The sequence below is a fragment of the Atractosteus spatula genome, chromosome 11 (genome assembly GCF_055471065.1).
Source record: "Atractosteus spatula isolate fAtrSpa1 chromosome 11, fAtrSpa1.hap1, whole genome shotgun sequence".
Classification (NCBI taxonomy): domain Eukaryota; kingdom Metazoa; phylum Chordata; class Actinopteri; order Semionotiformes; family Lepisosteidae; genus Atractosteus; species Atractosteus spatula.
The window spans coordinates 15,594,938-15,620,200 of NC_142716.1; the positions used below are offsets into that span (position 1 = coordinate 15,594,938).

The following is a 25,263-nucleotide window of genomic DNA, read 5'->3' on the forward strand; positions in this document are numbered from 1 at the left end:
AGTCTGACCCTCAGCACAGCACCTCGTGTCCCTGTCCCTGTCCTCCCTCCACGTCCCAGCGCTGATGTCCTGCAGTCTAACTTAAAGCAAAGGACAGTGGTTCTCAACAGGCCTGTGTCAAATCTCTGAGAGCTACGGTTTTATTTTAACAGTGAGCGTCTCTCGCCAATGTTAGCATATTCTCTAGTTACAGAGTGACACATACACTTAATAGTCTCATTCCAAAGTGAAGGGCTTCAAAATACTTGACACCAACCCAAAATATTAATTCCTTCTGATAAATGTCTGGTGACAAATGGAGGGCAGCTAATTATAACTGCTATTATCTAGCAGGCAGTAGTCATTTGTACAAGCAGCCACAGTAAGCAGAAATAAATCTCCGTAACTACATCTGAGCTTGATTACTAATTTTGTCTGTCCCGAAAAGCAATATATCACAGTAAACATTACGTAACATAATTCATGTTTCTGGTCTGCACCCAGACTAGTTCTAATTTGATTGGTACTAGGAGTAAATAAGGTAGTTTCTCTGAATTTCAACAACAAAAACATAAAGGACTGGACAATAGTGAAATAGTGGAAAAACAAATGTGATTGCAGTGGGAGTGGAAAAGGTAGTGCTTATGGACCTAGCATAAGGAGTTTTATGTAGAAAAAATTTTAAATAATTTGCCAGTCAGGGTTTAAATAATTTGTCAGTGAGGAGGCACCTAAGCCTCTATGTACAGTGTTTGGTGAAATACTTAGGAATGAAACAGTGATGGGTACAATTGAATTTGGCACTTAAAAAAAACTAGAATCCAAACCAGTAGAGTTATTAGAAGGAAAGCAGAAAGCAAAAGATAACAGCTTATTTCCAACACTTAAGTATGTTTTACTTCATGAGTCTTTGGGATATTGAGGTCCAAACAGTTACATTGCATTACTTAACAAATATGGGTAAAAGCAATAGTATTATATATTTGTAATTTGAATGTGGTTAATTTTAAGAAATTATTTTTGAGTTGATACCATAGGAACCAGTCCATGATGTTAAACTATCAAAACGGGCTGGGCCTCAGCTGCAAAAAGGTTGGGAATTTACAATAAGGTTGGCTTTAGTTTAAGCTTTGCACCCTAAAGAACCTGGAGAACACATTCCAGTTTCAGACATCACAGCACACAAGCGCTGTTTATTCTGACTGGAGGAACAAACCTATGGTACATTAGGTCCCATGATATCTTGCAAATTTCTTTGGGGGAACTTCACATTCCCCCTTCACATTTCTTAGGGCAAAGCATCACAGTGGTGGCAGAGACCAACAAGGCCTTGCATTCAGAAGCTGATTAGAGCATTATGTATTTTGTTCTGGTAAATTCAAAGGTTTGATTCTTTTCAATTATTTATGTACCAAATTAGTTGAATTTATCATTTCACCCTGTAACTCCCAAAAGCAATAGAGATAACAAGCCTTCTTTTATCACGATCGGATTCGATCCTTAACCAAGCACTTTTCTGTTTCCATGTTTGCAAGGATAATCTTTATGGTGACAATTACAATTCTCTCCCCAAGACATTTAACCCCCGGCTGATTGTATAAAGTGACGTTTAGATTGAAAAAAGCTGAAACATACATATCTGAGCAAAACCGCATTGCTTCTCCTTGCTGTTAGGATTTGGTGTGTATTAGGGCCTTCTCAGGTCCCTGCCATAGCAGACGCAGAGCTGAGGTTTAGCTGAGCCACGAGTGGAGTGAGAGGGGATAGCCTCGGCTCTTTGCCCCCTGGGTTAGGGAGCAGCTCTGCCCGCGTAGCCTGAGCCCGCGAGCCGCCCCTTCTCAGCGCTTCCAGCCTTCTTCCTTTGTAATCCCTCCCTCTCTGCTTCTCACAGTCATCATGTTCATCCCAGGAGAAGCTGCACCAGCTGCCCTTCCAGCCCACGGCCGACGAGCTGCACTTCCTCACCAAGCACTTCAGCTCAGAGAGCATCACAGACGAGGAGGGCCGCCGTTCCCCCGCCCTGCGCCCGCGCTCCCGCAGCCTCAGGTCAGTGGTGCAGCCTCCTTAACTCTGCGCTTCCCTCGGCCAGGTCTCTGCATCTCCCGCCGCCTCCCGCAGGCTCTGCGGACAGAGGGCCTGAACTGCCTACACATGCCAATAAATCTTTCTGGTGACAATCCCTGTGCCTTCCAGGTGACTGGATTTTCGGATCATTTTAATTGACTCAGACAAAGTCTTCAATTCAATCTATTTTTATATAGCGCCTTTCACAACAAGGTTTGCTCACGGCACTTAACAAAGCTGTGTGACAATACATGACGTTACGATACAGAAAGAGAAAAGGCCAGAAGACGGTGGAGGAGAGGAACCAAAACCTCCTCAGCAAGGAGAAAAAAAACCCTCTAGGGGTCCAAGGTCAACTGGCTGCCCAACTCCTCTGGGCATGCTAACATTATGCAATTCAGAAAAAAGTACTAAATGAGGAGTATTAGGTCTTCCATCATGTCCTTCTGTGTGCCAGTACTCATCCAGATTTCTGTAGACCAGCAAATCCTCCTAAATGATAGCTGTATCCACGATGTCCCTCTTGGATCCATGGCAGTGATGCAGCATCCAACTCAGATGCCCAGCTTGGGCACCATCTGGACATGTGGGGAGGAGAATAGGATAGTTTGGTCAGAACGGATGTATCTACCTGGAAGGTTATCACATAGTGAAAACGGTTAGTTAAATAGGGGGTAAACCACTTAAGGATGGGTCCACATAGACCAACCTCAGACTCAAGCCTGTGTAACAAAACAGAGTGGACAACCGTGTCAAAGGCAGCACTAAGATCTAGAAGCACAAGCACTGTTGCATTCCCCGTGTCAGTTGCTAACAGAATATCATTTACAACTCTTGTTAATGCAGTTTCAGTGCTGTAGCCTTGACAGAAACCAGATTGGAATTTCTCAAGTATATTATTTGAATCCAGAAGTTGGGCCGCAGCTATCCTCTCAAGAATTTTAGATAGAAATGGGACATTTGAGACAGGTCTGTAATTATTAAAAACTTGTTGATCCAAATTTGGTTTCTTAAGTAGCAGTCTAACAACCGCTATGTTAAATTGGTCAGGTACAATGCCTGATGCAAGGGACGTGTTCATCATACTAATTATAAATCCCGCCAGTACTTAGAGGGAATCTTTAACTAGTTGGGTGGGGATGGGATCTAGTGGACAGGTGGTTGATTTTGTCTTAATTGATTTCTTCAGTTCTTGTTCATTAACTAATTGAAAAACACTGAAAAGGTTTTTGTACCAGAATTGTTTGCAGCCTGATTGATTGTGTTTGAAGTCCGAGGATATTAATTTTATTGTTAAAGAAGTCCATGAAAATATCACTGCTAAAGTTGGATAGCTGGTACTGTTGGATTGCCCTAAATAGGTAGCGAGGGTTATTTTTATTGCTTTCTATAAGTTCAGAGTAGTAAGCAGAACAAGCTATATATTGCGGCTTTCTTACATTGTTGCAGGCTATCAGTCCATGCCGACTGGAATGCTTGCAAACCAGTAGAACTCCATTTGCTCTCTAGTTTGCGGCACTCCTGTTTAAGAGATCATGTGTGTTACGTCCCAGTGTGTGGTCCATGTGTGTTTTGTTGCTATGTTCTGCACTTCCTGACCTTGATTGTTCTCCCTCCCCCATTGGTCCATCATTACACCATTGTTTCTGTATTACATCATCATCAATCAGCTTCTCGGCCAATCAGAACTCAGCTTATTTAGTATATAACTTAGAGGTTATCTGAATGAAGGGGCCTTTGGTTTGACTTCAGTCCCGCTCGGCTCAGCTTCGGTTTTGTTTCGCTTTGGGTTTTGCTTCAGCTTAGCTTCTTCGTTTTCATTTGTTTCGCTTTGTGTGTGTATTCGTATAGCTTCGGCTTTGTTGGTTTGTTGGTTTATGTTCGTCTCCTCGTACTTTCGTTTGTGTGTTTATCTTTATTTAGCCATTACCTTGCCCAGACGTATTGTATCAACCTCTGTGTTCTTTTGTACAGTTACTTGTGTCTACTCTCCTTTTTCCCTTATTGGTATTCGTAGTTGACTTGTGTATTTGTGTGAACTATTGTGTATAGGGTCAGTTTAGGTTGTTGGGTACAATTTGCACACATAGTTGATTTTTGTATTAGTAACACTAGTTTAGTATGGGTGAGTGCCTTTTGTCTTGTATGGTTTTGGGTAGTCAGTGAAGGTTAACTACGGCGTATGAAGACGCCGAAGACAGAGTGTTTCGGGTTTTCTTTTGTAGTTAGGTCAGCTTTCCCTCACTTTCTTAGCCAGCTCAATTTTGTTTGTTATTTTCTTTTCTTTGTCTTTGGCACCGCTCTGGTTCCCTTACCATGTGTGTTATTGTGTCCTATTACGTACCAGTCACTTATTCACCTTAAAATAATCACTTTTGCACCAACTTGTTATCACGCTTCCTACGTCCCTCACCAGAACCCACCTACATCCAAAAACTATCTTAAATGTTACACCCCTTTACCCCTAGACACTTGGGGTCGTAACAATGCGTGATCATTAAACCATGGAGAGTGTCTGGTGCTTTTGACTACCTTAGTCTTTAACAGGACTATTTCATTGAGGGCCTGTCTCACCACTGTGTTATAGTTATGTGTGATTTCATCAGCATTAGTATTGGAGATGAAGTTAGCATTAATCATCATGTTCATAAATTTTAAAGAAGTACCCCTATTTATGTGCCGTGTCGTAATAATCTTCTCCTTGGAAACTACAGGGGGTAGCTGAATCTCAAAAGTAATTAAAAAGTGGTCAGGGAAAGAGTTATCCATGGGATGGACTAATATATGATAAATATCAGCTCCATGTGTGATAATTAAGTCTAGTGTATGATTGTACACGTGTGTTGGTCCTGTTATATGTTGACTACAACCTAAGGAGTTAAGGAGGGACAGGAATTCTTCCAACATCAAGCTTGTGTTTGATTCAGTGGTATTTAACAGTGTACAAATAATGGGGCCTACACCCCAGGTTGAAATTTGCAGTCAATTAGTCTGCAGTTGCTCATCTGTTTCTGAACAAATGCAAAAGTATCACAGTCGTGCGGTGTGTTCTTCCACTCACTCTTGCCCTTTGCTGATGATGTTTTTCCTTGGAATTCCATGCTGACCTCACCTCACCTTAACAGGTTGGGCAGTCTTGGTCATTGAAGCTCCTACAAAATGTACACCAACAATCACTCCTCTTTCAAAGTCACAGGTCTCCTCTTGCATCCACACAGCCGTAATTACAGACAACCGGGCCTGTCCAACATTTTTATACATGACTCAAGGGTGCTAGGATATTATGTGCTTTTTTTAACACATAAGCCACACCAGGGTAGAAGCCCTTATTTTCAAGATACAGTACTTAGAGTCCCTCATTTATCTAAACGTTTTCCATTTTTTTCTCCACTACCTGTACATCTTTATGTAAAGAATTCATATGCAGTGTTGGGAATAACAATGGAAGCTGACACGTTGCATAGATAATACAAATTACAGCAACTGAATATGCACAATTCATTATGAAAGACAATAGGTGAAGACATATGATCACAACTTTATTAAGCAGCAAAGACCATTAGTTAGGGCTTTGGGCTGCACACTAGAGGGTTGTGGCTAGGTGTTTCACCTGAATTTGTCCAGTTAATGTCCTACTGTATAAATGGGCCTCATCATTGTAAATTTAATATTTAATTCCTTTTAGCATTTTCAAAAATTCCTTTATCCTCAATTTCTTCCTGTAGAAGACACATAACAGCTTTCACAGCACACATGAAAAACTGAGTTGAACACCTAAAAGGATTTAGATTGATCTACAAACAAGCTTGTTTCTACCAAAAGAGAATTTATAAATGAAAACTGCTCACTATTAGAGACAGTCAAGCCTTCCTCTAGTGAATGAAAACTTCTCACCTCTAGGCTGTGAACCAGATCTATAAATATTATATGAGTGTGGTGTGAAGTCATTACCAGCTTACAGTGCACAGCAAATTATTCATTGTTACATGTTCAGAATAATTAATCTCTCCTCATAAAGGAAAATCACAGGGGAGAAAGCCCAGGCAAACTAATTAGAGCCATGAAAAATAAAGAAATCTGATCGTAATTTTAAAGCCAAGTTGTCAAAAGAACAATGCTGTAGCCTGTCTGAGCCCAGGTTCGTCAGTTAGCCCAGGTTAGATCCACCTTATTACACAGGAGACCTCCATTGGGGCATAAGAAAGATTACACATGAGAGGAGGGAATTTGGCCCATCTAAGTGGGCCAAGGATTTAATCTATCCTTGTCTTGCAAGAAGCCAGGATACTGGCTTTAACAATATAGCTGGGTGGGTTCTTTTAAGATAAGATCACTTTATTGGCCATATACAATTTCTTGCATTAGGAATTTGTCTTTTCACATACCCCAGCTTGTTCTCCATGAGACACACAGGCGGGGAGAGAGAAGCTTGGGGTCAGAGTGCAGGGTCAGCCATTTATACGGCACCTCTAGAGCAGTTGGGGTTAAGGGCCTTGCTCAGGGGTCCAATGGAGTAGGACTCCTCTGCTGGCCATGGGATTTGAACCGGCAGCCTTCAAGCCACAGGCACAGATCCTTAACCACAGTGCCACCACTCCCACAAATCTTTGTGTAAAGTGATACAGTACCAACCCAGACCCCCAGATCTGACTCTGTACAGTCTAGAGGAAACCATCATACAGATTGATAACAATTAATCCAGTCCATAGATACAAGCTGCTGTTAGCTCATTGGATAGAAAACACCTCTACAGGAGTCAGGTGGCACTGGAGGCTGAGCATGTCATTCTTCAAAGATCTGGTACCTGAATTCAGAATTATCACAGATCACAAGAGTAGTTGTGTAGACCTACCTTAAATTCTCACAGATAAAACCCATTGCTAACCTTTTCAGTTTGATTCAGGACAGCATAGGAGTCTGGGCTTTTGTTCCAGAAGCATGTTTCGTTGTGTGTTCACGAACCTACCAAGCAAGCATTAAAAGTGTAAAATCCTGATGTTTTAGGAGAAAGCCAACTACAGGGTCAGGATCTTTCAGTCACAAAGACTAGTCCTCCCATGCAGTCTGCCTTTTCATGATTTTGTATTGTTTTGAACCTTCATCTTGGAAACCAAATATTTTGCACATTAAAGTCTCAGCGGCAGAGCTCAAATTGCACTCGCACTTGTTAAATGACATTCTCCAGGTGCTAACGACTTCTGCTCTTAACTGTGACACGGATGCACAGGAGTCTGTTGTAGGACCTCATTCTCCCCGGACACAAATCCAGACTGAGTTTCCTGTGAAGTGAGTGATAAATTTCTTCTTTGTTTTTCCCAAGTCAGTGATCTCAGGGCTTTGTGAGGTAACTCATCAGCTGGTATTGGGGGTCTTGGTGAATCAATTATCCATGTAATTACTCGGCTGATTGTGCAAGGGAAGACTGTGAGCCAGTGTGCTTATGACACCCTACCTTGCTTCACCCGTCTGTCATGGTCAATTAGGTATTTAATTTCCCCAGTTGTGTTTGCAATGCTGGCAGAGCTGTCTCAGTGTAAAGGATCGCTCTATTATTTACAGCTACGATAATTTTTTGTTTTCTGATTTAGTTTTTTTTTTTAGAATCAGTTGCCATTGCATTTGGAAAATGTATTCTTAAAAATATTATTGTGCTTGTATCACAGCACAGTAAAAGTCCAAGATAAAATCTAACATCTCAAAATGTTTAGAAAAGGTCTCAGAATCTTTATAAATCCACATATAAAATAATGTGGTTCAGGTGTGTAGCTGCATCAGCATGCATAGGCTGCAAAGGAACAAGTAATAGGTTTATTCCATGCTGAAGAAAACACAACGTTTTGGCCATGGAGCCTTCTTCAAGTGTGAGTTTTATACCTTTTAGTTTTTTATAACTTCTTCAGGTATAAAATAATGTGTGTTAGTATACAGATCCATGCACACATATATACACACTATAAGTACTGCAGGTTGATAGAAGTACATAATGTATGATATTCAAGCAGGTAGCCGTTCAAGTAGGTAGTTGCATCAGCATGCATAAGCTGCAAAAGAACAAGTAAAGGTTTATTCCATGCTGAAAAGAAGAGAGACAACATCTCTCTTTTCTTTTCAGCATGGAATAAATCTTTATTTGTTCCTAATGTAGAATATACAGTATTCACTTGGGAAAGAAAAATGATGTACAGTACATGTGCATAGCATAAATGTTAGGTTGTTCCATGGGTAGTCAGACTCCTTTCTCAAAATACTGGGGCGTTGGGACTGCTTGATTGACCTCCTTAACGCCAGTACCAGCTCATTGTAGGGTGATGGGAGCCTTTTTCAGTGAGGAACAGTGGGGCTAAGCAGGGAATGCTAATGGAATAGGATCCCTGATGCAAAGATAACTACTTCTACGCTGAAAACTCCAGAGAGTGAGGATAAACTAGGAAATTCACAGTCGCACCACTCTGGCGGTTAATAACTGTAGACATGAGCCAGGAGGTAGTTAAACAGACATTGTTGACATATCCACTGCAAAAGCCCTTTTCCTCTTTCTCGTTAAGTGCGTAAATACAAATGTACATAAACAGCCTGGACATCTTTATTTTTTATACACCAGATACCAAGACAAAGAGCTGAAGGTCTTTTTCAAGGTCAATTTTGAAACAATAGTGTTTTGCATTAGGGATACAGTATCTAGTTGCATCTGTGAAGCAGTGTATTAATGAACAGGACCTCACTTTATAGTCATTTTTTTATGTTTTTTATAAATTCCATCAAAGACTTGTAAGCTTACTGCCCTCTATTATAAGTTTAATAAATTACAGTTTTATTTTTAACTAAAATTAATGCACAATCAATCTTCTTCATATTTGACAATTATAAAAGCAGCTTTGGGCAACAAATCAATCTAAGTCAAAACTGACCTTTTTAAGAAATTAGTTTTTAAATTTTTTTGTAGAATAAAAAAGCCAGGTCTAGGAATAACTATTTAGTACAGAGTTTTAATTACTGGATTTTTCCTTGTGGCAAGTTTGTGTCAATCTGGATGAGATTTGGCAAACTTGTGGAGGGCAGGGGGCCACAGTTTGTATGAATAAGGTTATAAACGGCACCTGTGTGCAGCAATCTGCCTGTGCCCAATCAATTAAGCAAGTAATTGGTTTCCTGAGCTACTTGCGATGACCTAACGCATTACCTCATTCGGCTGTCATATGCAGCACAGCCTGCGGTGACTCACACAGACACATCTGTCACTGGTGTGGAATAGCTGATGAAACTCCATCGACCAGCCGCTGAATACCTGCTCACTTCTACTGCAATGACAAAACACTGTGCTGCTTGTGGTTCATCATTAGGAAAGCACCTATCATACTTCTAACATCATATGCAGTTTTGATCACCTTCTCTAAGACAATGCATTCTTTTTCTCTTTGGGTAATTCCTCTTATTTGGAGATGTGATTTAACTCATAATAGGCATACAGTATCACTGGCAAGTCAGGGACAACTGCTACATACTTTACATGTCAGTATATTTTTAGTGACTTTGTTAGATTTAGAAATGGACTATTCGGTTGTGTGCCTCTATTAGAGGGTTGATAGTGCATTCAGTGTTGATAGATATCTAGACCTGGTACAGTACCTTAACTTAAAGTCATGCTGAGATTCCTTCAGTGTTAGTTTTGTCTTTAAATGAAGTAACATCCAGTTGCACCCAAACCTGTCGATTTGCATGGGTGAATTTGCCTGTCCGGCTGTCCTGTCTATCTCCTGTGAAGCATTTTATTCAAATTGGAATGACGAAATAAAGACGAAATTGAAAGACGGCACTGTGACTATGAGTTGACTGTATCTTATGATACACAATAGTATCACTGAATCAAACCTATCCAGATGGGCAACAAGCAACATTCTGCCATGTAGCTTGAAAAAACGCAATCCCTCCGTCTGTTTGCCTGCGGTGGCTGTGGTTTTCTGCTGTTTCGATACATACAAATGTTGTTGCTTCATTGGAGTGTACTGCAGTGATCTCTTGAATTTTGAGTCTGTCTCGTGTCTGTTGCAGTCCCGGCCGGTCACCTATCTCCTTTGACCATGAGATCGTGATGATGAACCATGTGTACAAGGAGCGCTTCCCCAAGGTGAGTGACATCAGCCCAGAAGAGGAGTGAGCTCACCTGAGTGACAGGGTCTCAGGAAGTGCCTTCTTAGGGCTTTTCAGTGTGAAACCACTAAGTCTAGTTTAAACAGTGATTGGTAAGATGATACTTCATATTCTAGTTGCTTTATCCAGGTCGCTATACATTACGCCGTTGATTATCATTTTTCTTTCACTGTATAAAAATATATTAATAATCAGGTGGCATAGGGATTAGAATGTTTCTATTCAAAGGTGTAAGGATGCAGAAATATATTTTAACTCTAGATCGTTTTCCTGGATGTGACATCTCTGCTTGCACATGTACACTCACCCAGCCCTTTTGGTCGAGGGCAATTCCTTATGATTTGTGCCTAATATTGCTTCTGTAAGCCTATGTTTTCTGCCTGTGTGCGTCTTACATGTGTGTGGAGTTTGAGGGGCCAGTGATGGCGCTCTGAATGCCGATTTTGCCACCCAAAGGCCACAGCCCAGATGGAGGAGCGTCTGGCAGAGTTCATCGCCTCCAACGCCCCCGAGAAAGTCATGCCTCTGGCTGATGGGGTCCTGAGCTTCATCCACCACCAGCTGATCGAGCTGTCCCGGGACTGTTTGGACAAATCGCGCGAGGGCCTCATCACCTCCCGTTACTTCTACGAGCTGCAGGAGAACCTTGAGAAGCTGCTCCAGGACGTAAGTGTGTGGATGAGTGTTTCATGCTAGAAACGAAAGGAGGTTTCCTGTGTGCAGCCTTTTATTAGGTTCTATAAAGCTGCAGGTTTCTGCAACTATGAAGCAGAAAACCAAACTCAAGGTAAGGTGACAGAGATGAAACATCCAACACCTGATTCCAACTTATCTACAAAAGGTTGTAACTTGCTAGACCTGTAGTGGCTCAACCTCCTCACTTGCAGGACATTTTTCCACAGTACCATCTTTCTGTCCTGTAGTTGATCATTGTCTCCTGCTGAATTAATTCAGGCTTCAACACCTAAACCCTTGCACTTCAGAAAATGGGAAAGTTCTCACTACAAAAAGAGAAAACATATTTGGTATTAAATTGATATGGATACCTACTTCTTATTCCACATTCTCCATAAAAGATTTGTTTTAACAGCACACTGTTGTATAATCAGCATTTCGATCCACAAGAGATCTTCATTAGGAACAAAGTTATGTTGATCACTGATACCTTGGGTCAAATTGGAAAAATTTTTCTTAGAAATTGACTAAACAGCAAAATATATTGGCATTGCCAAAATGATTAGTTCTTTATTTTATTAAACATACTGTAGGTTCATGTCATTTGCTGAATAGGTTTTCATTGCTGAATGTAGGTTCTGTATTGCAAATACCAGAGTAGTGTATTATAAATCTATGTTTTTGTCAGCTGTAGAACATGGTGTCAGGATTTTCACTTCTTAGGATTCTGAAGAGCCTGATGTCTGGAACTGATTTTTTTGTTATTGTTGTTTTCAAGTCAAGGTGATGTACTGTGTGTAAACATCGTGGTGCTGGGCTTATACAGAAGCACAGGGGCAGATTCCTTTAGACTTGTCACAAATCTATTAGTCACAACTCCAGCTCTGTGTGTCTCTGTTAGCTCAATTACAGTGCCTAGGGGCTCATATCCAAGCTATTGCTCCCATTGGTCCCCTCCGATATCCCTGGAGGGGGGAGGATCGTGATTTTAATTTCACGCCCCAGCACTCACAGTTAGTGACGGATGCGTCTTTCAGACAACTACCGTAGGTGGAGGGGTCTGGAGCATGGGCGGGTGGGCGCGTGCGCGTGCAAAGAGGGGGGTTCTTTAAGTGATCCCACCTCTGGCTCCAGTTGGTATGTCTACGAATGCAGCACTAGGCTTGTGTCAGTCCAAAACTAGAGCTGGAGCATCTGGAAAGCAGTCCCGCAGTTGCAATACAGGAGCAAGAATGATATCACTAGGGGCTTTCTAATTGGAGTGATCGTGTTAGGGTGTACAGTAGCACAAGGTTCCATTGGCTTACTTGGCGCGAAAAGCGTAGGATGCTGTAGGACCAAGGGGCAGTCCGAGGTAAACAGAACAGCATTTAAGATGTCCAGGGTCTCGTGGCAACGGAGACTGGAGGAGGAAGAGATTTTGCATCACATTCTGGAGCATCGGAGGTGGAGGACGGTTACGAGTGAGGCTTTGGCAGTTGAGTTCGTTTTGCATTTTTTTTTAAATTATCAGATACATTTCTGCATTGCTTCCAAACTGGGATACTATAATTTGTGCATAAACGTGAACACATACATTTTTAAATTGCGAGTTGTCTAGTTCAAGTGGACATAAAGTAATATAGTGGTTTGTAGTTTGTGTATTTGTGTGTATTATCTACATACATGTCCAAGCTGGTAACATTTACACTGAGGTTTACCTTGTGGTCCTCATGTGCCATTGTTTATCTCACTATGTGAGAAGCACACACTCTTAGCTGTTTTGTTCTCTGGCTGTGTAAATATCTGAACCTTTGCTAGCGGAGGTGACTGATATGCTGATTCTGAATGGTTTCACCTCCTGCGGTATTGTTATTAAGAATCATTGGAGCCTATCTGCGCCTGCCAGTGCAGTGAGCAGGCTGTGTTAGCGACCTGCCGTGGGATATCTTAATATTCATGACTCGTCTCGCAAACATCCCCAAGGATAGCCGGCAGGGAATAGAAGGGATATTCAGAATTTTTTTAACACCTGGTCAAAGAGGAGGAAATGACTAATTAGCAGATCACATGATTAAAAAATGTCAGCCACTGCCCGTTGCTTACTTAGGCTTAACTTTTTCTCCTCAAATCATTATCAGGGAGTCTGTCTAATCCTCAGTCATCTTCGTTCAGGACCAGATGGAGATTAAAGTCTCCTTTTTGCAAATGTTCCACAAATTTTATTACCATTGCACATTTTTCCACAATATTGACTTCAATAACCGATTCTAACTCATACTGTAGGTATTTTTTATATTGCTTGTTTACTCAATGTCAGTTGAATATTTTTTCAGTGCCTCATTCCATGTTTGCTTCTACCTTCCTAAATCCTAATAGGTGGTCGACGGTATTGCTCATAGTCAGGTTGTCGTTGCTCTGGTAACAGTGCATATACTTGCAGGCTCACGAGAGGTCAGAGAGCGCGGAGGTGGCCTTCGTCACTCAGCTGGTGAAGAAACTGATGATCATCATCGCCAGGCCGGCGCGCCTGTTGGAGTGTTTGGTAAGAGTCGGCCTGGGGTGGCTCATCTCTGTCTTCCACCTTGACCTACATTCACCATGTTGAGAGAACCACCTGGTCAAGGATTCTAACCTCTAGTAATATTCAGCAATGAGGACACGTCCTTAATAGTTCCATCAGTTTTTCATTTGTGTTTTGTTTCACATTGTATTGTATTTAATGTCAAACTCTTCTTACTGGAAAATCTGCCAAGTATGTAAGATAGACTTCTCATAGTCATCTTTAGGTTTCTAGCTGGAGTGACTTGTTCCTCACTGTTTTGCCAGTTGTTTTCTCAATCATTTCATGAAAATCCATCCTGTCTTCGGTTGAATGTCTCCACGTCACTGTTTATTTTTTCCATTTTGCCAGTTTATTTGTATCCATCCAACACGAGAGCCCCCCCTGTTTCACTTGTTCCTCTCTTCATTGTCCCAGAGTGGCTCCTTAATCAGACCAGCTCTCTGAAACTATCAGCCTGTCTGGAAGCGCGGGGGGCCGTGTGCTTTATTATTCCCTTTAAAGCCATTGCCCCCTGCCTTCAGGCACTTGATATTCAGTCTGTCGCTCTGCAGAGGATGCGCTGGGCATTGTTGGGGCATGCTTACATTTGTAATGTTGACTAATCGTGTGCAGCTGACACTGTGACATCCTAGAGAATGGTTTTAGTTACAGCAGTAAAGAAACGCTGCAAAGGCAACTGAGCTACTAAAAGAATAAGCTTTTCAAGTGATGAGGTCTTTTGTTTTGTGCAAGTTGGAAAAAAAAGGCATGCGTGACTGAGACATCTCATTTATCATGCAACCTGTCCAAGTCTAGAATAAAGCTTTAAGACCGAGGGATATAATATTGTATAAGTCAAGGTGGTTGCTTAGTCTTAATGAGATTCTTGGACAAAGAGTGTTTTATGATGGGAAGAATGTATGAGATTTTAAAGATCCCTCTTGTCACACATTTTTACTGCAAAAAAATATGTGTATGGATATCGACCTAGAACAATATTGAAAATAGAATAGCGATATAAGCAGCTGTGATGCTGTCCGTGCTTGGCTGTAGTTTAGGTGGCCTGCTGCTGGTGGTTTGTGGTTTAAGGCAACAAAGGGCTCTTGCTGCTTGTACAGTAGGTGGGGTTGCAGTTCTGACTCTGCTCTTTCTCTCTCTCCCTCATGAAGGAGTTCGACCCTGAGGAGTTTTACCACTTGCTGGAAGCAGCGGAGGGCCATGCTAAGGAGGGCCAGGGCATCAAGTCCGACATTCCCCGCTACATCATCAGCCAGCTGGGTCTCACTAGGGATCCCCTGGAGGGTGAGTGCACTTCCATCGGGAAAATGAAACTGCACTGGATGTCAGCCAAGAACAGGACAATGCATAGGTGTAGGGGTCCAGATGAAGGTGCTGCCTTCTCCTTTTTGTGATTGGTTTCTGGTGTTGTACACACCTGCTATCCCTGCACTAGCACTGCTGAGTTTTATTCTGACAAGGCTGATCCAGAGAAAACAGGGGCATGACTGGAGAACAGTGAGTGCTTTGGAAGTTCAATAGACCTTAAGCTCCCATCTCACTACCATCATGTTGGCTTCATATTTCATATAGTGAAGTGAAAACCATTGCTTTTCTATGAATGGGTGATTAGGAACAGTTTCTGCCACCCTTACTGTGGCTGGTTACAGTTGTGCACACCATTGCTGCAAGTGGCCTTTGTTGCAGAAGGGAAAGTTTGGTGTTTTATCAGCTTTCTGTCCTCTGTCAATCCAGTTCTTTCTATAGCTGTGATTATGCACTGCACTCAAGGCATTTCTCACAGAGTGTAACCATGCGACTCCTCTTGTAACTCATTGTAGAAATGGCCCAGCTGAGCAGCTATGACAGTGGCAATCCAGACACCCCTGAGACGGATGACTCTGTAGAGGTGAGTTCAGTGAAGACCGTGTACGTTCAGGAGCAAACATTCTCAGAACTCTGCTATGTTTTAAAAAAATAAAGTCAATATTTGCTTAGCAATAGGTGGTACCTTACAGGTTGAACAGTATCAGAAACAGGGCCAATGCCTTACATGGGGGGGGACCAGGACTGATGATATTTTTAGTTCTGAAATTGGACTTGTTAAGGCTGGTGTTTCCCTGGGCCCCTTAGTTTTCAGCATTTAAATGTTCCCACTTGGTCAGCTATTAAGATAACGTAGTCTAAAATATCATTTCTGCACTGATGATAGTCAAATCTATGTCCATACCAAACCTGACACTGATGTGGCTGTCCCTGCTCTCTCTAATTGTATCTCTGACATAAAAACATGGATGACTCAAAATGTCCTTCATCTAAATTGAGACTAGACTGAAGTCTTGCTTCTCAGCACACTCCATCAACTACGTAAAGCAAATGCTGTAGGCCTATCTGTGGATTGCACTGTACTTGAGTTTCAAAATTGAAGAACTTGGGGGATGGTATTTGATTCAGAGTTGATATTTGACCCACAAGTGCAACATACAGTATTGTCAAAACTGCCGTCCTACGTCCTATGTTTTCACTAACTGTTTTGGAAAAGCTGGTCAACACTTCAGTCTTTTCTCCAATTGATTACTGTAACGCCATACTCGCTGGGGTATCTAAATCCACATTGAACAAACTACAGTAATCCTGGCCAGGTCTAGTGCAAGTGATCACATTACTCATCTCCTGGAGTCCTTGTACTGGATTCCTGTCCGGTTTCGTGTTGACTTCAAAATCCTCATGCTCTGTATGGCTTGGCACCTCAGCACCTGCCTGAGTTATTATCGTCCTCTTTCCCTAAAGGTATCAGAGACTCACCTTCAATGAGCTCTTTCAAATCTTGACTCAAAATCTTATTTTTTAGAAGGGCTTTTATTCAACTGGTTCTGTGACTACCCATTTGATTTCCTACTGTATTCCTTACCCCCATCTACTATCTCCTGTCAAAGTGTATTTCTTGTTGTTGTTCTGTAAAGCACTTTGAGGGGCTACATAAAAATAGTTTATTTATAATTATTTACAGAGCCGCGGGGCCACGGTCCAGGTCAAGAAAACACCGCGTGAGGAGGACTTTGAGAACATCAAGCTGATCAGCAATGGAGCTTATGGGTAGGTCTGAACTCTGATCCATCACACCACATTTTTTTTAAACCTGGAAAAAAGACTGATGTAATGTAATGGTTACATGTCCCAAATGCCTAAAGTGACATTCTTAAATGTTTTTGTGCAGACTTAGCACAGTGAAACTGACTCAGAGTGACGCAGCAACTTGGGAAAGTAAAGCAGCAGAAGGGGAAAACACTTTTTTTGCATTAAAGAGGATTTATTTTGTCTTTTCTGAGAGCACATGAGCTGAACAGACTTTTCAAATCTGCTTTGAAAACCCTTTTCAAAACAATCACAAAGAGACAGCGTTACAAATGTTCCCATTTCACATCTTAATAACCTGTGACTGGGACCTTCTGTTGCAGTTTTACTCCTGTGTAAGAAACGTCCACTCCAGCTTTCAGCTAATCTTCTCTCAGCCAACCAGTGAAAATCCTTACTGAACAAAAACACACAGAAAAGTGTAATAATCCGGTTAGATTCTTTATGCGCCTGTAAAATGATGAACAGTGCCGTATGAGGTGTCTAGCACTGTGGAGTGTGGGAGCGCATCACTCTGACCATGCCCCGTGTCTTTCCTCCTGTGCAGTGCTGTTTACCTGGTCCGGCACAAGGAAACCCGGCAGCGCTTCGCCATGAAGAAGATCAACAAGCAGAACCTGATCTTGCGCAATCAGATCCAACAGGCCTTTGTGGAGAGAGACATCTTGACCTTTGCTGAGAACCCCTTTGTGGTCAGCATGTTCTGCTCTTTTGAAACCAAGCGCCATCTCTGCATGGTCATGGAATATGTGGAAGGTACTAAACCGCTGGCTTACAAGGCACTCAGCAAACCATTTCTACTTAAATTAAATCCATAAAACCATTCTTTTCTGAGTGCATCTGTTCTGTAAACTTGCTTTTTTCTTTGTGCATTTGGCAAATTCATTGGGGCTGATAAAATAATTTTCATTGATTTGTTTATCTGGAGTAAATGCTTGTAGTGGAGTGGTTAAAATAAACCCATGACGAAGCCGTTGAGAAGGGAGTTTGGCTTTATTCTAACTAGGCTGCAAGGGAGCGAGAATATAAGAAGTAGTGATAGACACATGGGGAAAGGTACAGTAGAAGTTTGCTGCTTGGTTTTATTTTGTGTTTGTTGGCATTGGAAACGGGATGAGGCTCATGGAGCTGTGCTTTGTACTCTCCTCCAGGGGGAGATTGCGCCACGCTGCTGAAGAACATTGGTGCCCTGCCAGTAGACATGGCACGGATGTATTTTGCAGAGACGGTGCTGGCGCTGGAATACCTGCACAACTACGGCATCGTTCACCGCGACCTCAAACCTGACAAGTGAGGTTCCAAGCTCTCTAGCCAATCAGACGAGGTGGCCAAAAACGATACCGTGTTTGTTGTAATTTCTACACAATGAGAGGCTGCAGTGGACATGATATCGACATTTGTGTGGAATGCAGTTAGGCTGGTGGCATTGGTTTAGTGAGGTTATATTATTTAGTTTTGTTATTCTTTGTTTGCTTTTTAAATTGTGCTTTATTTGAATTAAGTTCTGCATATCCACACACATTTAATTGAAAAGGGTGAATATGGTATGGCATTTTTAACACAGGTGCTAATGTGATCCTGACAGTGCTTATTGTTCAAACAGGTTTTATGCAGTAGGGGGTAGACCTTGTATTTCTTTGGCATTGAATGTTCTGTTCCCATGCTTACTGGGCTTCTGTTCTCTTCTGACTGCAGTCTATTGATCACATCCATGGGACATATCAAACTGACAGATTTTGGGCTCTCCAAGATTGGCCTCATGAGTCTCACCACCAACTTGTATGAGGGGCACATCGAGAAGGATGCCAGGGAGTTCCTGGACAAACAGGTATAGCTGTCAAGATACTAAATGAACACACTGTTGTGATCTCTGAATACATTTTCCTTCTGCACTTGGTATGTTTGTACCAGTACTGATGTCACAGATGGCCATTTAATTATTCTTACTGTATTATAAAAGTAATTGGCATTATAGAAGTAATTGTACATTGATACAAAGTGGATAAAAAGTAACTGAACATATTTACCATTTGAAAAGTAACTGCTTTCTGATGTACTACAGACAAAATCTTGGATATCTGGGACATTAGAGTGAAACAGGTGTATAACGTTGTTCTAACACATATGTGTAAGTCACTTTATGAATATATAAATTGAGTCCAACCGCTGTGTGTTGTTGATTGACAGGTGTGCGGCACACCAGAATACATTGCTCCAGAGGTCATTCTGCGACAGGGCTATGGCAAACCAGTGGACTGGTGGGCAATGGGTGTGATTCTGTATGAATTCCTGGTGGGCTGTGCGCCCTTTTTTGGAGACACACCGGAGGAGCTGTTTGGTCAGGTTATCAGCGGTGAGTGCCTGACACATCCCAGACACATCCCAAGACAAGTTGTTGTTAAAGTGAGAAAGTTAGCTTCTTTTCTTTCTCTGCTCTGAACTAATTTTACATTTAAAAAATACATTGATTTTTCTTGTCCATTTACATTGTCTCCTATAAGATTTGCCTGCTTTAAACTTTTACAATGATTTTCAGCAAGCAGTAGTGCTCTGCACCACAACAGTTACAGTGTTTCACTACAGCATCTCTTACAAAACATGTCTGGTTTGTGAGATGTGCGTTAAAATTTTGCAAATTATTTTTTTAAGTCCAGTTGTGAAGCAATGCTGTAATCTCCCTCACAGGGATCAGTGATTGCTGTACGTTTTACTGCAGTAGCCTGTGATCACCCCTTGTTTTGGGGTCCTGTATTGGACCCTCCCTTTCACTGTCCTCTGCTCCCCAGATGAGATCATCTGGCCAGAGGAAGATGAAGCCTTGCCACCAGATGCTCAGGATCTCATCTCCAAACTGCTGCGCCAGAACCCCCTGGAGAGGCTGGGCACAGGTACGGTCCTGCTCTTCTGCCCTCGGCAGCCCACACTTACCTGAAGGCCAGTTACACTTCTTCATCTCTGCTGAATTAAAGGTGCAGCGGTGTCGTTGAGTCTGAAGGGCTTTCTTTTGTCTTGCTCACCTCCTGTCACCTGAAGTTCTTTTGTCCGCTGATATGTTTTGGATAGTGTATAAATCTTTTAGGTCAGCTTTAAATGTTTTATTTCTCCCTGGACTGTGTATTGCATCAGGTTAGCATATTAATTCATTTATTTAAGAGAGGAATGGCCAGTTGTATCCTTAAGAGCTATAGATGGTTTGACAGTGATGTAGAAGAACTGCTGGATTGTGGCTCTCTCCAGGACTAGGGTTGGCCATTCCAGACTTTATTTGAAAACCTGGTTTGTGCCAAAACTGAGCAGCAAAGTGAATTGGATGGTCCCATTGGCCTGTGTTGGTAAACTGTTTCTGTTTGTGTATCTAGGGAGTGCCTTTGAGGTGAAACAGCACCGGTTCTTCACAGACTTGGACTGGAACAGCCTGCTGAGGCAGAAGGCTGAGTTCATCCCACAGCTGGAGTCTGAGGATGACACCAGCTATTTTGACAGTGAGTCTCATTGTAATACCTAGTCTGACTCAGCTCCACCCTGTCTGATCTCTTCTGGAATCGGTGACTATTCTACGCACTGCCTGAACTATGCAGCATACTCTCCCTGTTCTAGATCCTGTCTTACCTGTACGTGAATTACTGGTACACACAGCCTAATCTGAACAGACAGGAGTCATTCACTGTACTAAACATGGCCTTATATGCAAAGCATTCACTACACGTACTGTAACTGTACTACAATGCAAAGTCCTTCTTTGTAATACATGCAGTCAGACCAGCTTGATAAATCTGTTGCACTATATGCTGCTTAATTTTGCCTCTTCTGACCAGATACTATTTGGTGGGAGAATGTCATCAATTGTTTTCCTGGTATTGCTTTTCATGTTGACTATACACCAGTTTTTCTCTTCCATCTCAATCTCGCCCTCCCTAGCGCGTTCCGACAGGTACCACCACGTGGACTCAGAGGAGGAGGAGGACACCAACGACGACGAGCACGTGGAGATCCGCCAGTTCTCCTCCTGCTCCCCGCGCTTCAGCAAGGTGAGGCCGAGACCAGAGAAGAGCTTTGTGCTGCTCGCCTGCCAGGCACCTCACTGGGAATGTCTGAGGAGCTCAGATCACAGCACTTCTCTGTGTACGCAGCAGAACAGCAAGGCTCCTTAGACTACAACGTCAAAACTTTCTGCACTTCTGCATCCCTACTATACTATACTTTTTACGCCACTATCAAGTAGACTTTCAACGACAAGAAAAACATGAAATTCAAGGCTGTTTTATACATACCAAATTAGAATTGTTTTTGGTCCGTTGCTCATCAGCACAGCGGTGTTCTTCAGTGTTTTTGTGCGTCTTTGCTTTGCGTGCAGGTGCACAGTGTTGTAAACACTGTTTCTGCTGGTTACATCACTGTGGCGCTGGGGCTGTGCTGTCTCTCGCAGGTGTACAGCAGCATGGAGCGCCTCTCCCTGCACGAGGAGAAGAAGACCCCTCCGCCGACAAAGCGCAGTCTAAGCGAGGAAGGGGGGGACAGGTTGGACAGTCTGAGTGGGCTGAAATCCCGGGATCGCAGCTGGATGGTGGGATCCCCTGAAATGTACGGCAGTGAACACCTTTATTTATCCCTGTATTTATTTGTTTATCCCTTCACCCAGTCTTTTTCCATTTTCAAAATAAGAAACAAAGTTTATTTAAGCATTTTCTATGCTTATTCTACATTGTTTTCTGTAAAATCAACATCTGGCAAAATTCCTAAGGGATTCCTTTCAACATAGAATAAATGTTTTTGTAACCAAATTGTGAAATAGTCAACAAAATATTTTGTTTGTGAACAATTAACACCGTATATCATATAAAGTCAATGAAAAAGTTAAAAGCAAATACTTTAAGTATAGATCTTGTTTTACTGTGGGAGATTAAGGCATTAGCAAGGGATAAATGGACAAAAATAATGAAACAATTTGGGTTATGTATACCTTTAGCCTTGTTAACAAAAGAATTTCTGTGTTATTATTGCCTAATTTTGGGTGGAGATCTGAAGTGCAGGTTTTTGTGCTGCAGCCTCAGGAAGCGCCTGTCGGTGTCGGAGTCCTCTCACACCGAGAGCGACTCCAGCCCCCCGCTTACCGTGCGCCGCCGCTGCTGCTCCGCCATCATCGAGATGCCCCGCTTCGCTATCTCCGCGGAGGAGGAGGGAGGCATCGGCAGGAAGGGCCCTGCGCCGGCCCCTCCCGCCCAAAGCCGAGCCCCCTCCCGAGGAGACGAGCTGCCCCTGTCCATCCCTGAGCAGCCGCTGGAGAGAGAGCTGCGCCTGGACGAGTCGCCCACCACCCCTGGCTCCACTGCCAGCCAGCAGAGCCGAGCCACGCTGACCCGTGAGTATCGCCGCCCTGCAGGCTGATGGTTCTGCTGAAAGTGCTTTTCAGAGCAAAACCCTCATTGTTATTATCACAAAACACAAATTGCTGGATAGCAATGCAGTCCTGAAGCGACTTTTCTCAATTTACGAACTTATTAATTATGCGACTTAATTTTGACCTCATGTTCAGTTTTGAACTTTTGAAATGTGCCACGTATAAAGTAAGATTTTAGGATCTGTAGGCTTGATTTCTGAAGATGCTTTGTCTTTGCTTGTTGGCATGACTGCAGGGATACTTACCATCCTCCATTCAAATAAAAACCTGAATTAAACACTATGTAATGCACAAAACAATCCGAATGAATCTCTGCCCTGAAATGCAGCAGTGTGATCTGTACTGCCCTGTGCTCTCCTTCACTGCAGCCGGCAGCTCGGGCGATGTGTCAGAGCGCTCTCTGCGGTGTAACAGCGCTGAGGGCCCAGACTCCACCACTCCGAAGGCTATAAGTGACCTGGCAGCCCGCCGCGCGCGACACCGGCTCCTCTCAGGAGATGCGGTGGAAAAACACACCTCCCGGCCTGTCAACAAGGTCATCAAGTCCGCCTCCGCCACCACACTCTCGCTCCTGATCCCCTCAGGTCAGTGTCAACCACGGCCCTGCTCTGTAGCCAATAAAGTTCTTACTGTTCAAGACTGCAGCTGCACCTATTTGTTGATTCCTGTGGCTGCTAATAAATCTCACTTGATTTGTATGATTTACCCAACATCGCCAATCTGACATTCTTCACTTGAAAATCCTTCTTTGACCCAAGTGCTCTTCTGAGACAGAGGGTATAATTATTGCACAGGTTCAGTCAGCCAGAACACCTGAAGGGTGATGCTTTTTCCCTCTGTGAGATAGTTACAACTTTTACAAGTTCTGTTTTTGAGGTTGCCTGTGTTTAGCAAGAGAGTGTTCCACATTCCTTCTAAATTAATGTTATCCACTCTTGCATTTCCAAACTTAGCAATTGAGGTTTTTCAGTTACCAAACGATGGAGGTTACAAACCACACTCAGTGGGCTTATTGGCCTCCTCTTCGTTTGTAATCTTTGTTATGCTCTTGTGTTCTTAAAGAACAGGAGTGAATGTTGCTCCTCAGGGACACAATCAACCTTCATTTTCCTGTCTCAAGCCTGGTGTTCTTATCCTGTCTGCCCTACAGACCACCATGGCAGCTCCCCCCTGGCCAGCCCCATGTCTCCCCACTCCCTCTCCTCCAACCCCTCATCCCGGGACTCCTCTCCCAGCCGAGATCTCTCCCCGGCCATCTCCAGCGTAAAGCCCGCCATTGTCATCCACCGTGCTGGCAAGAAGTATGGCTTCACCCTGCGCGCCATCCGGGTCTACATGGGAGACACTGACATCTACACTGTCCACCACATGGTCTGGGTGAGTGTGCATTCATTATGGCAGCTGTATTAACACTCTCTGTTTTAAAAACCGAGATTCTCAGATGAAGAAATCCTGTTTTTAGCTTAGATGCTCATGAATCTGTGGTGTGCTTTTTAAAAATGAAGAACCAGTGATTAATGAACAGAGACAAAATTGAATCAATAGATGCAGAGATACAACTAAGTGACTTTTTGTTGTTCTGTCTTCTGCTGTTTGCTTTTCATTTTCCTCTCTCTCCTTCCTTATCACCGGGACTGCCTATGCTTCCTTCCTTGCCCTCCTTCCTCGGATGGACAGCATGTGGAGGAAGGGGGTCCAGCGCACGTGGCCGGGCTGAGAGAGGGTGACCTGATCACTCATGTCAACGGAGAGCCGGTCCATGGTCTGGTGCACACAGAGGTGGTGGAGCTCATCCTCAAGGTAGCGACCAGACCCTCCTCCCTTTAGTCATTTAGTCAAAGCATCATGGTCCGGTGTTTCAACAAATTGTGAAAAGACAGTAAAATGCTAGGGAAAGTGGTTAAAAAAGTACATTTAAATCAAAACAATACGAAAAAATATTCTTTATTCCTTCTAAATGTGTCATGTAAACCATAAACACAATGGCTTCAAGAAATATTTGTTCCTTTGGCTAACAGTGATCTGCCAAATGTTCTTTCATACACTTTTGGGGACACTTCAAACTCAAGAACCGTTGGATTTTCTTCCCACCTTCCAGTTTAATGAAAGCATGCTGAAGTGATTTTGGTCCTCCTTAATGTGTTATTGAGCATTATTGACTCTGCATGTCTCCCAGAGTGGTGCCAAGGTGTCCATCTCGGCAACCCCATTTGAAAACACCTCCATTAAGGTTGGACCGGCTCGCAAATCCAGCTACAAGTCCAAGATGGCTCGCCGAAACAAAAAGACCAAGACAAAAGAAGGCCAGGAGAGGTGAGGCTTTGCATTAACATTAAAATGCTTTCCATATACAGGTACCTGCTCATTTACCTTTCATCACCTCCTATTAAACCTATCTACGTTTATCAGGGACACAAGAATTTGAACAGCTCCATTTTCTCTCTGCCGCATCTGCTTAGTTGGTTGATCCGTAAGGCAGCTTATTTGTGTCGTCTTTTCACATGAAATGCATTCCCATTGTGTCTGAATTTTGGTCCATGATGTGTAAACAAGGCTGTGCTGTTTTGTGTTTGCGTAGGCATCAAGAATGCAAAAAAGGATTATTTAGGTTGTGTTTTCTGGGAGAAGGCTCAAATGACACTGACTGAGGTGACATTGCTTTCATTAATCAGCACTGGGTGGTAGGAAATGAAAGAAACTACCTGACAGGAGAGAAAAGGAGGTTTATAAGGATTCATTAGATTTATCTAACAAAGCTACTTGAAAACTAAGGACATTTGAAGTTTTGAATTTGACATTTTCAATTGATTACATATTTGGCACAGCCAGATAGCTGCTATTGTGTAAAATCAATGCATTAGTCTCTCCCATGCGTTCATCTTGAACTTCTCTTCTATCCAGTTTGATTAATTGTTCTGTTCTGCTCAGTTTACACTCTTTCTACCACCTGTATGCTTGTGTACAGCAGTAAAAAGAGAAGCTCCTTGTTCCGGAAGATTACGAAGCAAGCCTCCCTCCTGCACACCAGCCGCAGCCTGTCCTCCTTGAACCGCTCGCTGTCCTCTGGGGAGAGCGTACCGGGGTCACCCACCCACAACCTGTCCCCTCGCTCGCCCACACAGGGGTACCGCTCCACTCCGGACTCCACACACTCTGGTGAGGGCTGCCCTGCTAATGTTCAGCACTGTGTCACTGTCTGTGTGTTCGAGAATTGCTGTGTTAGTGTTGGAATGACTTACTGTATATGAGGGCTTGTATGCCTGTGGAGTCTTAGTTTCACACATCTTGTGTGGTTTTTTGTTGAACAGTAATTTAAGAAGAAATTTAAAGATTTCTATTTTCA

At 42.9% G+C, this 25,263-nt stretch overlaps 1 protein-coding gene across 4 annotated transcripts in view; it reads left to right on the plus strand.

Annotated features, from left to right (window-relative positions):
• mast2 (microtubule associated serine/threonine kinase 2) overlaps nt 1-25,263 on the plus strand; it is a 172,267-nt gene that overhangs the window by 141,124 nt on the left and 5,880 nt on the right. For 2 of the 4 annotated variants that reach the window (XM_088927342.1, XM_088927344.1), the window contains 21 exons: nt 1,871-2,025; nt 10,093-10,168; nt 10,648-10,857; nt 13,289-13,390; nt 14,560-14,692; nt 15,229-15,296; nt 16,398-16,483; nt 17,070-17,278; nt 17,674-17,812; nt 18,218-18,350; nt 18,710-18,875; nt 19,309-19,410; nt 19,882-20,004; nt 20,441-20,550; nt 20,949-21,103; nt 21,568-21,881; nt 22,289-22,504; nt 23,071-23,297; nt 23,598-23,720; nt 24,097-24,233; nt 24,886-25,076. In XM_088927342.1, the coding sequence (XP_088783468.1) occupies nt 1,871-2,025; nt 10,093-10,168; nt 10,648-10,857; nt 13,289-13,390; nt 14,560-14,692; nt 15,229-15,296; nt 16,398-16,483; nt 17,070-17,278; nt 17,674-17,812; nt 18,218-18,350; nt 18,710-18,875; nt 19,309-19,410; nt 19,882-20,004; nt 20,441-20,550; nt 20,949-21,103; nt 21,568-21,881; nt 22,289-22,504; nt 23,071-23,297; nt 23,598-23,720; nt 24,097-24,233; nt 24,886-25,076 (3,175 nt within the window). The remainder of the gene's footprint in view (nt 1-1,870; nt 2,026-10,092; nt 10,169-10,647; nt 10,858-13,288; nt 13,391-14,559; nt 14,693-15,228; nt 15,297-16,397; nt 16,484-17,069; nt 17,279-17,673; nt 17,813-18,217; nt 18,351-18,709; nt 18,876-19,308; nt 19,411-19,881; nt 20,005-20,440; nt 20,551-20,948; nt 21,104-21,567; nt 21,882-22,288; nt 22,505-23,070; nt 23,298-23,597; nt 23,721-24,096; nt 24,234-24,885; nt 25,077-25,263) is intronic. The other 2 variants (XM_088927343.1, XM_088927346.1) reach the window with 1 other exon arrangement.